The sequence below is a fragment of the Mizuhopecten yessoensis genome, unplaced genomic scaffold, assembly GCF_002113885.1.
Source record: "Mizuhopecten yessoensis strain PY_sf001 unplaced genomic scaffold, ASM211388v2 scaffold9157, whole genome shotgun sequence".
In the NCBI taxonomy this organism is placed as follows: Eukaryota; Metazoa; Mollusca; class Bivalvia; order Pectinida; family Pectinidae; genus Mizuhopecten; species Mizuhopecten yessoensis.
Window position 1 is genome coordinate 565,744 of NW_018407907.1, and position 16,294 is coordinate 582,037.

Genomic DNA, 16,294 nt, shown 5'->3' on the forward strand with positions numbered 1-16,294 from the left:
TTTATATCAGCATTCCCTTTTTGCGATAATACAGTGATATGGACACAGTATAACCAGAGAAATATAACAATAACAATGTCTTATAAGTGTAACTGCAAGCGGCAGAAATTCAAAGTATTTGAATATGTATACAATTCATGCATAAGAATTATGGACAAAAGTTATCAACGTTTGTAGCAGTATATTGAGTATTAATTATATTTTACCAATCAAATACTAAAACTTTTAACGTTTATTTGACATAATAACGTAACATTTGTTTTGTTTTGTTTCAGGGATTGCTTTTTCATCATGTGCATCAATAGTGGCACAAGCCTTCTCGGTGGATTTACTGTTTTCTCTATCCTGGGATTTATGGCGACGGAACAAGGAGTCGATATATCAGAAGTTGTGTCGTCAGGCAAGTTTAATAAGATCTCAAAAATAAAAATAAAACAAATATTACAAATAACCATTGTTGCTATGTATGCCAAATCAACTTGTGCAGTTGCAATAGAGGTTGTGTAAGTCAATGGAGGCGGCAATGCCAATACAACAATTGAATTTTCAAATAGCAAGACAGTACGTTTTTCAAATGTTATTTTAAACAACCGACACTTCTTACCAACAGTATCGAACATTTTTGTAACATCTATTAGAAGTGTGGTAGGTATGGGGGCCGTGACATTTTTTCCAAGGGTTGATCTAACTCTTCAACAATACGTCTAAAATTACTCCTAACTTCAAGATACGCCCAAACATTGGCTGTGAGTCTTGAACTTGATAAACACATGTCTTTGTCTTCAACCTCCAACTTTGACACCGAATACTATTACATGTGCTGCGTTAGCTTTTATTTCCTACCTACCAAAGACTGTTCCAAGTATGCTTCTAACAAACTACAATATCGCACATTTTTACAGGCGTCGGGTTTGGCTTCATACCCTACTGAAGGTTGTGCTGAGCATTATTTTTACATGCGCTGGGTTAGCCTTCATTCTCTATTGAAGGCAGTTCTGAGTATGCTTCAACTACAATATCGAGTATTTTCTTTTACATGCCCTGCGTTAGCTTTCATTTCTTACCAATTACAGATATGAGCATGCTTCAAACAAACTACAATATCGATTAGTTTCTTTTACAGACGCTTGGTTTGCCTTCATTCCCTACCGAAGATAGTTCTGAGTGTGTTGCTAACCACCTTTAATGCCAATTGGTTTCTTTTGCAGGTGCTGGTTTAGCCTTCATCACCTACCCGAAGGCAGTCCTCAGCATGCCCTTCTCCCACTTGTGGTCCGCACTATTTTTCTTTATGCTCTTCCTCGTTGGTATTGATAGCCAGGTACTGCTGTTTCTTGGTTATGTTAAGTTCATTCGGATTGAATTTTCACTTCATATTCCTATAAGTAATTAATCTTCTGCTGGGAACCCTATTGATTAAGGGCGTCATGGTTCAAGTCAAGTATGACAACATTAACATTTCCAGATATGAGCAAACGCAAAGCAAATGTGTATGACAGATTGTCTTCGTTCAGTTTATTGTTTACAAATCAGATTTATAGTTGAAAAAAGGAAGAAAATACCAAATACTATCCATACGTAAAAGGTACTGGTTGTAAGGTTCACCAGCAGATACGAATCTGAGTTGAATACATTTGTGTATTTTGTCACCAGAAAACTATCATGTCAATATGTCATCCTATTAGGATTAATTACGGACAAATTATTTGAAGAGAATAACAAACCGTTTGGATAAAATGATGCATGTATTTATCAGATGATAATACACGGTAATTTCCCTTTAAAATCGTCGTGGATGTTAGACTGTAGATTAGCATTAATCAAATATGAATATAAATGTTTTACTTGATTTTAATCAAGTGTGCGTCTCTTTTTTCTTTTTTTAGTTCGTACATGTAGAGGCAGTCATCACTCCGATTTTAGACATGTTTCCAAAGCACCTTAACAAACCTTGGCACCGTATGGCCGTCACAGCAGTATACTGCGTAGGTGCCTTTCTGATAGGCCTGTCAATGACAACAAAGGTAGGCTTCATCAAACAGCAACGTGAGCATTGATACTTAAAAAAACTATATCCATACCGCCAAACAGCTGAACATATAGGTACACAAATGTATCATATGACAGATTGAATATTATATTTACTTTACGTCGTTTTCATTCTTGACGTGACGACGTTTTGTATTGTTGATGTGACCTAATATCTTATTAACGTATAACCCTTTCTTCTGTCAGGCAAAGATTTCAGCGTGACTTTCAAATGTCCTTGTACTATGACGTCAACAATTTATGCGTAGACCTAAATACGTTTTCTCATGAAACGTAATGGAAATACTACATTGAATTAATTCCTTTGTCTTTAAGATCAAAGGAAAGCAAATATTAATTCACCCGATTGGACATGCATATATCTAATATATATTTAACAATTGTTGACTCGAATGAACGTTTAGCCGTTAGGTAAGTAATATAAATTGTTGCATAAGACGTGATGTAATTTTGCATTGTTGACGTGACCTTATATGTATATACATATATTGAAATTAAGGTTTGATATGTCTTTAAGATAAAACGGAAGTAAATATTCCTTCATCCAGTCAAACACATAATTTAATATACATTGATGATAAAGGCTATTTTTGTTTTGAACACAAACAAGAATTGAACACTTATTTTGCGAGCTTTCGGAAACGTCTGTTTCCTCTGTCAATGTAAATGACCGGTGTCCCGACTCTAAACCGCTGAAAACAACTCTCTAAGCCACAGTGTGCCGAATCAGTAAAGTCAGCTGTCAAAAATCATAGAGACATTTCGTCCAATTGCACTCTAGTACTTTACATTTAGTTTACTTTATCGATTGTTGACTCTTTGTCATGTTCAACCGTAAAGTGAGTAATGTTATTTGTTGTATAAAACATGTTTTCTATCACTACAGGGAGGTATATACATCTTCACCTTGTTTGATTACTATTCGGCCAGTGGTATGGTAATGCTGTGGGTATGCTTCTGGGAATGTATTGCCATAGGATGGATTTTCGGTAAGTACATAAATTTCAATTGTTTTTGCCGGTGAGATATTGCATCATATCACTTTGATAACGCTGACGTCATCTTCCATATGGACCAATCAGAACAGAGCTTTCTATTCCCTTCATTCGAAGTCGAAGATTGTTTAACTAGAATTCATATTTTTTGTGTTTATGACATCTTTGTGACTTTCACAACCATATTTACTTAACATTGTGGAATACAATATTTTTGTCAAAATTACAGGAGCACATAGGTTCTATGATGTCCTCGAGCTCATGCTGGGCTACAGGATCAATATGTTTTTGTGGATTTGCCTGAAATTTGTCACACCTGCTGTAACAGCGGTATGTATGAGCGTTCTATCTCGATATGTCTAGTTCTGTCTCGTACTATCTCGTACTTTCCCTTACTATCTCGTACTCGTGAAACGTCAAGTCTAACGTTGTGCTTATAATTTCCCAAAAAAACCATTTTTGACTCCCAGAACATTCATTTAAAGTTTCAAAGGAGTTCTCATTACCTTCAGTAGATCTTATATATAAATGTACCTATATAAAGGATTTTTAATGTCTGCACTTGAAAATAATATTACTTAATGCTTCAATCGAGTTTTCGTTATAGTAATTTCAGTAACATGAGATATTGAGAAATGAATTAAGGATATCAGTACCACTGCCAAAAAAATGTAACAAAATATTGGAAACTCTTTTATCACGCATGACTACAGCTTTGATAAATCATTTCTGAAAAGAAAACCAAAACTAGTGGGACTTATATATGAAATAATAAAAATGAAATAAACCAAAAATAATCATTAACAGCGTTCTGAGTGTAAACATTAAGCAGGGCTAGACCTGGAATCGAACCCTGAACTTATTTAGGTAATACCATTCCTCTAACCGATTGCGCGACCCGGACAACGGAATTTTCCTGGCGCAACTGTGCTACGGTTAAATTCAAACGGAAGTTAAGGGGAGGTTACTGTATATAGAAAACGACATTGCAGTGGGACAGGGATCCTTAAAAGTACAATATTAACATTGATATCAAGGTAACCTCTCGTCATCCTCGATATCCAAGGGTTGCGATCACTTTCGCTCTCCGCACCCAAGCTATATGCATATGCAAATTAGAAGGGTCAGTGTGTGCCACCTGGTTGATGAGACAAGAAGACTTACTTGATCCTTTGATGTACATCAAAAGAATATCGCGGTCACGTGACGGTAAAACCGATCAAATAAAAACCAATCACAAAGGTAGCTGCGTAACCCTGACATTTGGCAAACCATTTTGGACGTCACTTGTTTATGGAAGATATCATATTTATGTTTTTTCAGGGTATTTTCATTTTCCAAGTGTCAACATTTAAGTCAGCCAAGGTTGGTAACTACGAGTACCCTCCCCTTGGGGAAGCTTTCGGCCTCCTGATGGCAATGGCGTCGATGATCTGTATTCCAATCACCATGGTGATAAAGCTTCGGCAGCTTCCAGGAACTCTACTTGAGGTAAAAGTGCAACTCATCACCACCGCATTATTGATGTCATTTGTGGTTTTTCTGTTGCCGTTGTTATCTTGTGTTATACGATGATAAAATGGACGATTTTTTTTATCTGATTTTACAATGTCATGTTCGCTTGAATGCAAATTCATTTCAACCTACGACGACAACATGATTTTGTTACTAACACTAAAAGTTTCACCTTAAGTTTCAAAAGGAGTAGTTGTAAGATGTTAACTTAAACAAATCAACGGATTCTGATTCGGCTTAAGTGCTGAGTTTGCTTCTTTCAGCGTTGGGTGTTAATTGGTATTAATTGACAAAGTCGTAGTTGTACAAACGTATAAAGGGTCCCTTTAAGTGGAGAGTTTGTCATTCAAGATTTTCATCCCAGTGAAAGTGATTTCTCTGGCATACCCTAGCCACAAGGAATAAATTCATTTACTCGGTACGTTTGACAAAAATTGTTCTCAGCATTTGTGATAATCTGTTCTTAATCCTGACTTGCACATAAACTTTCCCGTGAAAAAAACCCGGTCATGACGTCATGCTCGTTTTTGCAATGACGTCATAGTATTTATTTCCGTGTGCTACTTGTCATACCGTAAGTTGTGACAGAGGAAACCCTGAACAGGTAAAACAAGAGAAAATTCTTGGCAAGCTGGGAAAACAATGGGTACTAGCTTTAATATCCAGGTCAATATAAGTAATTTACGTTATGACACGATGGTCACTAGAAGTAGCATTGACTCCTTGTGTAAGATTTATGATATACAATAGTTAATATTTGCTAATCCTAATCTATTTCAGTAGTGTAAATATTCTCGTGAAAAAAAAATGTTAGAAATGTTTTTCATAAACCTCCTCATCTTATATTTCAGCGATTACGAGCGTCAGTAATACCCATTCTAAAAAAGAAACAGATCCCGAAGGCCTGGAAATCCGAAGGGTTGTGCAGATCTGTCATAATCGCTGAGGATGAGGAGGAAGAGACTGAGGAATTGTTCGACTTAGAAAAATCTACTGCTTTACTATAAAAGTATTTACATTGCGTACATTTAGTGATTAATACAAATATCCGTACACTAGCTTTTTTCCTCATCTGCTTTAGAAAAATCTCGTGTTCACTTTGAAATATCCATTTAATTCTTTTTTCTCATAAACGTCACAGATTTATTCAAGGGGGTTTTATATAAAAAAAATAAGACTATGTTTACTTTCCTTTTGAAAGGTAGATCACATGCTCTTTTATTTTGAAAACGTCATTACTAAGTGCTATTTTTTGCAACGTAATCAGGGTTTCGTCATAGGTTTTGTCACACTTGTCAGGCGCCCTTGGCGATGGTGGGAATCAATGAAATCAACACTAAGGGGTTGAGTGAGAACAATGATCAATAACACTCCTATGTGATGCATAATGAAAAATATCAACTCTCGGGAAAAAATATTTTATAGTTAAGAAATCGGCAATTCGAAAACCTTACTACATTCGGGCTTATATGTTTCTGAGCGATGGATTCTATTGATCCAATTTAGTGATTCCCGAACATCTAAGGGGGCTGCATTTTAACAATATCAATCAGTAACACAACGATCGTTTGGTGTCTTGTCGGCAGATATTTTATATCATGATGTCATTTCAATGTATCATAATTTTATGTGAGAGGGAAGAATATATACCTCCAAAATGCGGAAACACATTTACCTCCGAAACACTGTTGAAACTGATAAAGCCTTATGAGAATGACCAACCATTGAACAAATTTGTAATGATACTTTTACAGACTGCTTTGAAAATTCCAAATATGTTAGATATTTACCCAAAATACTTAGTAAGAAACGGGAGAAAATAGCACATTAGCATGTATGATTGGGGACACGAAGATTCTATCCTGAACAAAGAGCTAAAACTCGGACATCCTCGAGTAGAATGTTCATACTTCCATATCCTAGACTAGATATATCGGCCTTTTGTTATATTACCAAGCAATACTAGTATTGGTGGCAGCTTACATTTATTTAATTGACTTTATTGTGACGTGATCATTAGGTAGTGATATGTCATACATTTTAGTATGACGTCAATTCGTTTTGATTTTTGTCGTTGATGAAATGTGTTGAGATTGCTTTTATTATTCTTATTCGCATTAGCGTATTAGCAATCCTTATATGTATCAGTAGAATCACTGTGTGTCGTTGTCAACCTGATAAGAAATCAAGGTAAAAACTTCATCGATATTATGTTCCAAAGGATTCAATTTTAATTAATTACAATCCCCCCCCCCCCTTTCAGTAGCATGCAGGAATCAATTAACGATGCTATGAAAATAAAATACATCTGTATGTTTAACAGCAAAAATGGCCTTTGGGAATTGCCTAAATGACGTTAAAGATTGCCTCCCTCTGATTCTCGTTAATTTTTAAAACATTACTTGTTATTATGAGTTACAAACTGATACTGTGAGATAAGATATTTTCGTGGGGCCAAAATTTCGTTGTTTCCCGATGAGCTCGTGGATAACGAGTAACCACTCAAACGGCGAATTGCTTAATATCAAACTTGAAATTCCAACGTTCACCTTTGCATGGATTCATTGATGAAGATTACCCAAGAAATTAACGAACTTTACCTAAAATAAACCCACGAAAATCAGTGACTTCACAGTATATAAAATGTGAACAAAAAGATGTTATGATTCAAACATATCGCATGCTATACCCTTACCAGCAATACGCCATTTCTTTGTGTGGTAAAGGACGGATCTACATTCAATGGTTCGACTGAATTAAGTCAGGTAGCATGGGTTATTATTATTCTTAGACGCATCTATAAACTTGTGGTATTTATGTTAAGATTAGAACTCCTGTAAGGATTCCGACCAAAAAAATAGCTATTTTTTGCATTAACTATATGTTTAATCAAGTATACTGTTGCTTTAACTACCTAAGCTGCATGTATCTAGACAGCGACAGTGCCTTTGTGTAAGAGTTACGGTAAAGCTACATCCAAAGGAATGTGCTGCATGTACAAATATTAATAAATTAATAAAATGGAATTACCTACTTTTTGATCTGCAGTGGGACAGGAATCCTTAAGTAAAAAATGGCCAAAACGATTTGTATGATTTAAATAATATATTATTGCCTATCGTCTAAGGTAACCTATCTTTAAAATATTGAGGTTTGTTTTTATCTTAATGATGCACCTTATCTTACATTTACATGCATGTCATATTTCAAAAGAGTTCCCCGGCAAGATATTGGTAAAATAGTTTTTTATAAATTGTTTTTGAATTTGTTAATTGAATTAATCGATAACCTCGGGAATTTCTGATTCATTAAATGCTATTAAACAGAAAATGTGCTGAGGGAGACAATTCAAACGAAAGCATATGTCATTGACTGTCCAATTTATGTCAATATTAGCATTACGGCCAAAGAAACAGAGTCATCATCGCTCTCTGCACCCCTGGAATATGTCATAGCTAAGATGAAAGCACGCGGCTAGCTAGCTGTTTGATTGGTCTCGGGTAAAAAAAAGCACATGACCAATCGCATGGCTGATATCTTTCTTTTGAAGACTACAGAGGAGCAATACCCGACTTCAAAACCATTCAAGTAGTCAAAGGATCAAGCTAGTCTTCTCATCTCCCATAAGATGGTGCCCACTGAGCCTTCTATTCTTATATGACCTGCTCCAGGGTTGCAGAGAGAGTAAGTGATCGTAACCCCTGGAGTATCAAGTGAAAAGTCATGAAAGTTTCTTTTTAATTGAATTATCGTTAATGAAGTATATGTAAGATCAAATGTTCCAATAACTTGTCATTAAAATAATGTAATCAGGTTCATATTTACGGTATATACTGGCAGCATAACACGTCACCGTGAAAGTAATATATATATGTATATAAGCAAATTCGTATTCATATATAAATGTATATATGCAAATTCGTACTATAGGCCATCCTCGAATTAACATGGGTTTTGCTCTCTTGCGTTCTCTGCACTGTTGGAACACATAATGACGAAATCGAAGGTTCTGTACGAGCCACCTTGTGAATGAGACAAGTAGACTAGTTTGATGCTTTGATGTATTTCAAAACAATCGTGCGTCAGCATAACGGTAAATCTGACCGGCTATGAAGTCGGGTGTAGCATCTCTGTAAGCTTCAAAGGACATATATGGTCACTTTTTTTTTTACCTGAACCAATTAAACAGCTAATGTCGAGCCTTCAATTTCGTCATGATATCCCAGGGGTACAGTGAACGAAAATAAGCGTAACCCATGGAATTTCAAGGATGACTATATAGATAAAATATTCTATTCGACACCAAGTGATCGATAGCTATCATTTTGTTCTGTGAACAATATAGTCTAGTTGTGCGGTATGTCTTTAATGAAATAGGTACTGAAAAGGAAAACACATTTGTTGATTTCGCGTTCCATTTATTACGGTGAAAATAACAGACGCACAATATTTTGACGTATTTTAAAAAGAATATTGAAGCATTTATTAAAGTATTTCATATACAAAAAAAAATCGCTCAGAAAACTTGGTAGCTAGATGAAAAGACGTTATAAAGTATATAAAGGTAAAGGTTACCAACACGTTCAATCATAGTATTACCATTGTCACTTTTAAGAAAGTTTGGGTAAATCCCCTTTTTAAAAATGAAAGGTTCCATAAATATCATATATTGCCATGCATTTAACAAAATTTCATTCTTCGAAATTTCAATTTTTGAAAATAGAAAATGAAAAAAATTGTAATAAGAAAATGCAAGGCTCGAACTCGGGACCTTTATCGTGCAAAGGCTACACTTAACCAATGTTGCCATATAGAAATTATACAACCTTGGAATCAAAATGAGCGTCCAATTTCTGGGTCACAAAACATTTGAAAAACTTGACAGGGGAAGTCACCCTGAGCAAGGAAAAAAGCATTTTGTTGCTTCATCGTCTAAAAAAGCTCTGAGAGGAACACATCCTAGCGATTTTAAGTGATGCAGTGGGTCCCTTAACCTTATAATCGACCAATCTTCATTATTGTTCCTTGTAAACAATATCGATGAACTTAAAAATAGCCTTATTTTACGAAGAAGCAGGAAATGAATTTGCCATCGATAAAAATGACAAAATAAACAGATCACGTATTCCTTAGTTAAACAAACTTATGTTTTAAGGTAAAAAATACTGTTTTGATTAAAACATGACACATTTCATATTGATATCGGATCAGGGAGGTTCCAACAGAAAACCTCTGTCGTTATCATTTACGCATAGTATTTTTAGAAATCGTTTTTTAATAATAAATTTGCTATCTAAATCAATGTCTTTGTTATTAATTTTGGTTTAATAACTTCCACGTAAACTGCATTTCAGTCAGACAACCTTTCTCATACGGTTAATTGTATGACGTATCTGAAACAGAATCAAATATCTCAGTTGAACAATATGATGAATGTTAAAACAAGTACTCGTCCTTGCTGACGAAGAATATTTATTCAATCTCTATTCAGCAATGTATTGTCAATGGGCGATTGTGTCGCCATTTCCTTTGTTGACGCGCTCATATTGTCTAGGACAATCTACTCAGTTTCTATATTGTCAAATGAGTTAGGCCAAATTGACTGATCATGACATTGAAAGACTCCAGGGACGAGAAAGTCAGGAAAGCAGGAGTGGAGGTGAAAACCGGACGGAAGTGGTCAGCCAGCAAGGCAGTTACAGAGGCAGAGAGCAGACTCCGGCACAAGGACATTGTGAGGACAGTGTGCAGTGGAAGGCAATGATTAGGAAGAGGGCAGTCGGCGAGATGGAAATATGCTAATGCAGCAGAGAGGAGAAAGCAAGAACAAGGAGAGATCAGGCAACAGGGAGAGGAAGCAAGGAAGGTGCAAGCAGTGGAGATGGGAAGTCAAAGGGCATGGACCCGATGGGAGACGGAAGAGAGGAATATGACATGGGCAGAAATCTGGAGATACACACCATGGCAGCTACAGTTCATTCTCAGGGCTGTGTATGATGTGCTTCCAACACCGACAAATCTTCACAGATGGGGATTGGTGGAAGATCCCACATGTCACCAATGTGGAAGACCCGGAAATCTGGAACACCTTCTCTCTTCCTGCGATGTAGCGCTGGCACAGGGCCGATACACTTGAATACATAACCAGGTGTTAGGGCAACTTGCTCACACACTTGAGAGGGAAAGGAAGAAGAAAACACATGGAATACAAAAGGGACCAACGTTCAATCGGTTCCACAGAGAGGGACAGACACCATCGGGAACAGCAAGGAATACCAACCTGGGTATTCTTGGAGGTGCAGGAGACTGCGAGATACGTGTGGATCTTGGAGGGAGGAAATTGTTTTTTCTGGATATCCTGGATACAACACTACGACCAGACATAGTGTTGTTATCACCCAGCAAGAAGAAACTGGTGATAGTGGAACTGACTGTGCCGTGGGAAACGAGGTGTGAATCAGCGCACGAACGGAAGAAGAGCAAGTATGCGGAGCTGACAGAGGAGTTTGGCAGAAAAGACTGGCAGGCATGGAACTTTCCTTTGGAAGTAGGCTGCAGAGGATTCCCGGCCCAATCATGCTGGAGAATGCTAGGAGCCCTCGGTATCACGGGAGGAGTAAGGAAGCCGGCAGTGAGAGAGTTGGGGAATGAAACGGAACGGTCATCACGATGGCTATGGATGCGGGGAGAAGACAGTAGCTGGAAGCCAACCGTCGAAGAGTAGGGACTGATCACCCCTGCTGACCCACCATCCGGAGAGAGTTCCAGGAAAGGGGTTGAAACCCTCGACGATGGATGGACCTGTCTGATGACAACAACGGTTAAGCAGCAACAACAGCAGCTGTATGCAGGTACTTGAATAGCGATGGATATACCGAATCGGCATTTTTTGCGTAATCTTAATTCAATAGAAGTAGTAATTTTAATATAATATGACACACACAAAAAATGATAACATTTATTCAATGTACAGAGAAACACAAGAAATGCTGGCAAGTCTTGCCAAGGATTTCCGCTCTCTTTTTTGAATGTAGCATAAGAAAACGTGGCAATTTTCACTAGCTTATTAGATTTCATACACATCATAGGCAAATCAGATGGGAAATACGTTTGTATCGCTATTACTGACGACTGAACAACCGGTATATTTCGCGAGTTATTTAATTCAATTGAACGTCAATCAACAGAAACAATACACGGGAAGTAACTCCCATCATAAAGTTGATCAACAGTCAGCGAATTTTGAGATGGTATTCTGTTGTTTATATGAAGATTAGAAACTCGCTAAGATACGTGTATCTGTAAGATCTTTGTGAACAAGCTTAAGTTGTAACGGAGACCGTTACACAAGTCCCCAAAACTGCTCCCATAGACGCAAATGAGGCACCAGATAAAACTTTCAATATAATAATTCATGTCCAATGTACATAATATGTTTGAGCAAAATCAGATAAAGAGAAGGACTGTTGGCAACTTGGCGTAGCCTTGACGAACACACATAAATGTGTCCATAAATCAGACGCCAGGCGGCCGTGGTAAAGTATGCGACCAGTAGTTTCTGAGAACACACCCGGAAGAAAAAAGAAAAGAAGGCGAAAGTAGGAGAAGATAAAAACGAAGAAAAAGGAACACAGCAAAAATCATAAGTCCCCCACTTCGTTTGGGGACATAAGATAATACCCCGAAAAACACAATGACCTCATCTTTAACACAGCCATACATTTCGATGTTTGTACCACTCTCGTCCTGAACGATCATTTCTAGTTGAACATTTAAAAACATCCGATTGCTTTATTTTCCGAAATTTATACAGAAAACTGGGAAAGTCTGGGTCACATGACAGATATCTCGACTTCAGAAAAGTCCGACAAATAGTTCATATGGATAGTTCACATAAAGGATGTATTGCATACAACTTGTCATAAGACAAAAGAAACCATAAAACTAATGGAAAAGCACAGAGTAACAATTACAAACTTCACCAAAATATACAAACACTATGTCTTACCTTACCACAATCTTAAGTCTCTCCGCGCCACTAGGCGCAAAAGGACTCCACGCTAAACACTATATCTTACCTTACCTCAACCTTAAGTCTCTCCGCGCCATTAGGCGCAAAAGGACTCCACGCTAAACACTATATCTTCCCTTCCCTCAACCTTAAGTCTCTCCGAGCCAGTAGGCGCAAAAGACCTCCACGCTAAACACCTTGTCTTACCTTACCACAAACTTAAGTCTCTTCGCGCCAGTAGACGCAAAAGGACTCCACGCTAAACACCATGTCTTACCTTACCACAACCTTAAATCTCTCCGCACCAGTAGGCGCAAAAGGCCTCCACGCTAAACACTATGTCTTACCTTACCACAACCTTAAGTCTATCCGCGCCAGTAGGCGCATAAGGCCCCCACGCTTAACACTATGTTCAATTTACCGCACATGGCGTTGTGTTATTTCAAATTGGACAAATCTATTTAATTGCAATCCAAGTCATATTGAGATATCACCATTTGGAAACCAGCATAAAGTGAGCTTTTACTGCATATTGTATCTTATACTATATGAAAATGCTGCAATTGAGCTTTTTAAAAGTGGTCGTGTTTCGTAGGCTGCTTCTTTAAGGATCCTTATCCCACTGCACTGTTATTTTTAGTATAATAATAGTAATAATAATAATTCGAGGTTCTTATATACCGCTCTATCACAACCTAGTTCGTAGGTGGTCTCGAAGCGGTAGAGCCTTTGCAATAAGTCAATACCTTTCTTAACTCCCTGGGGAGCATACAGCCGGTGCTGCCATTTCGGCGATAACAGCTAGCATTCAACAACTCTAGCACTCCCCAACCACGTACTCATTTACAGCTGAGTAGACTGGAACAAGCGGAGTAAAGTATCTTCTTCAAAGATACAACACAGTGCCATGCCATGACTAGAACGCTCAACCCTTCGGTCACGAGCCCGGCGTCCTACCACTAGACTACCGTACCTATACAGTATAACGGCAGAACAATTGGACCAGGACACTTCCATTGACCAGGTAGCTCAATCGCCTAGCGCGAAAGTATATCAATTTGAAGTCAAATGGTCATATGCTGGTCTAGCCCGTTGTATATTCATTTTTAATCAGAACACAATTGTTGATTACAAAATTATTTTTTTCGATCTTCGTTACTTCTCATACAAGTCCTGCAGGGTATTTCTTTTCTTTTCTTTTCAGAAATGATTTATCAAAGAAAAAGTCATGCCTGAAAAATCATATTTCAATACTAAGTTACAGTTTTTGGCTGAGGAACGAGAATCCTAAAAAGAGCTGAAATATCTGGTAGATTGTACTGCAGTTACTATAAGTAACTCACAAATGTTAATTCGAACCATACACAGAACGTACATATAAGTGAGCGTAACCCTTGGACTTTCGAGGATGATAGAGAGTATGATATTGTTGGATTTTTTGTGAAGACATTTTGCAGGATAAGCTATCAGCAAGCCTTTGGGCGGCTTCAAGTGTGTGCGCAGCTACCTATCTTCCGGAAGGACCAAACTCTTTCCGGGAATTCCGTCTTTGCATATTACAGAGTTATCTTCTCTTGGGAGCAGGGATTGATTGTTACGTCACTTGTTTGTGAGAGTAACGTCATCAATTTTTGAGAAAACGACGTATTTTTTTCACACAAACCAATGACGTAACAATCAATACCTGTTCCCAAGAGAAGATAACTCTGCAATACGCAAAGACGGAATAACTTGAGTTGGAATTTATTTCATGATCTTATTCACATGTAAAACGCCAACTGTATCCCACAGATATTCAGAACTCGCTCTAAAAACTCAGTTGTACGTATTACATCTGAAAGATCGTTCCCTTGCCTTGTATTGTAGTAATATATTTCAGAAATACTTGAAGGCGCAAGCTGGGAAAGATAACCAGAAGTGAAACGATAAAGCACTTTGAATGGTAATTGAAATTTACGTAACCTCTTTTTTCCCACTTAATATCTCCAACCGATTTCTACATACAGTTTTTCCAATTTTTGTAAGTTTTGTTGTATCACATACTATTCTTACCTCTTCTCGAGTCTGTTTATATATTCATTACATGCACTTAGATTACAAAAATCTCAAAAGCACATCTTAAAAATAGTTAAGTATAATAACGCAACGCGCAATCGGGCATCCATCTAGCCACTAACTATGACCGCTCGACGTTACTGAACTCGCCTCGTTAAAAAACTATAGCTTGCCAATAAGGCAGCATTTTGTTCGCTTACTCCTTGGTTTTTACGCTATCTATAAGCGTTTTCTATCGACGGTAAATCGTATTCCCGTAACATATTAAAGTTCGGTCTTCGCCTTCTATGCCTTGTTAATGATATCATCAATATGTCTGGCTCAGCTACATTCTCCGAACAGAGTAACACCAAAATATTTTGAGAGTTCTCGACTTCTCAGCGGATATTATTAAGATAGAGGCCCAGATTGATAAAATAATTTCGTTTCTTTGATATAGTCATACACTCGATCCATCCGTGAATTAAAACCCAATAACCAAACTTTAACTCGCATTTCTTTCTAAATCATTGTTCAGTCGCTCAACTGCCTACAAGGTTAGTTTAACAATAATGTTAATAAATGTATCGTCAGCACAGAGCTTACTCAACCAATCAATATAATTAGCAATGATATTTATACTAATCAAATATAAGAGGTCCTAATATCGAACCTTGTGGCGCTCCAGTCTCGGTATTTGCAAAGTACGGTTCCAACCCGTTACTTTTGTTTTCTGATCTTTAAATTTATTTTACCATTGAACCAATTTACCGTTGAATCCAATATTGACAAATTTGTATCTAGCCCCTTTGTGCTGCAGACGGTCAGATATCTTGCTTATATCACAAAACACAAGATAAGCTCTTCCCAAATCAACTCAATTGCACTTCCCAAACCACATCGTTCGGGCGGATTACAACATTGCATTATGAAGCCAAATTCTACTTATTCGCACCTGACGCCAATGACCTTGTTGGCGATATCAATTACACTGACAGTATGAATTAAAGTAAATATACCAAGCAGACGACAGACACCACACGGATACACCTTGCTCTTGACACTATTTAAGCACAAATTTGTGCATATATAAATCTACATATATAGTGGGCAAGGAAGTAATTAAAACAGTGTAGGCAATATTAGGTTGTCATATTTGTGGAGCAATCTGCTCCTTTATCGACACAGAGAAAAACACAGAACACTTACATTACATCAAAAAACAAGATGGAAATATAATAGGATATAATTAATATTTGAAAACAATAGGCCGCGCGTCAACGTAAGCGGAAAGCAGAATTTAAACAGACCTCGACGTTGACCAATGACACATGCACAGCCAATCGTCGACTAATGTTAAATTAATTTTACCGCTTATTCGTCAAAGAATTTTTGACCAAGGTCAACAACATTTAAGAGGTTTACTAGAGACTTCCTCTAAGTGTTTTTTTTTATACAAGTGTATCGTAGACCACTTTTCCATTCAGTATTATTTAACCAAATATATTCCTAAGAATTATAGAATTAGTCTAACAAAGTTACGAATGTCTGCACATTCATTAGCAATCGAGACCGGTAGATATCGCAATGTTATTCGAGAACAGAGATATTGTACGAACTGTAATTTGGCTACAGAAGTCGAAGATGAATACCATTTCATTCTGATATGTAAAACCAACCAAAACTTAAG

At 37.2% G+C, this 16,294-nt stretch overlaps 1 protein-coding gene across 3 annotated transcripts in view; it reads left to right on the top strand.

The window, feature by feature from the left end:
• Positions 1-9,857, top strand: part of LOC110457499 (sodium- and chloride-dependent creatine transporter 1-like) — a 35,682-nt gene extending 25,825 nt beyond the window's left edge. For all 3 annotated transcript variants that reach the window (XM_021508809.1, XM_021508808.1, XM_021508810.1), the window contains exons 8-14: positions 276-400; positions 1,209-1,321; positions 1,887-2,024; positions 2,936-3,038; positions 3,274-3,374; positions 4,368-4,535; positions 5,411-9,857. In XM_021508809.1, the coding sequence (XP_021364484.1) occupies positions 276-400; positions 1,209-1,321; positions 1,887-2,024; positions 2,936-3,038; positions 3,274-3,374; positions 4,368-4,535; positions 5,411-5,566 (904 nt within the window). In that variant the 3' untranslated portion in view covers positions 5,567-9,857. The remainder of the gene's footprint in view (positions 1-275; positions 401-1,208; positions 1,322-1,886; positions 2,025-2,935; positions 3,039-3,273; positions 3,375-4,367; positions 4,536-5,410) is intronic.
• Positions 9,858-16,294: the final 6,437 nt, after the last annotated feature.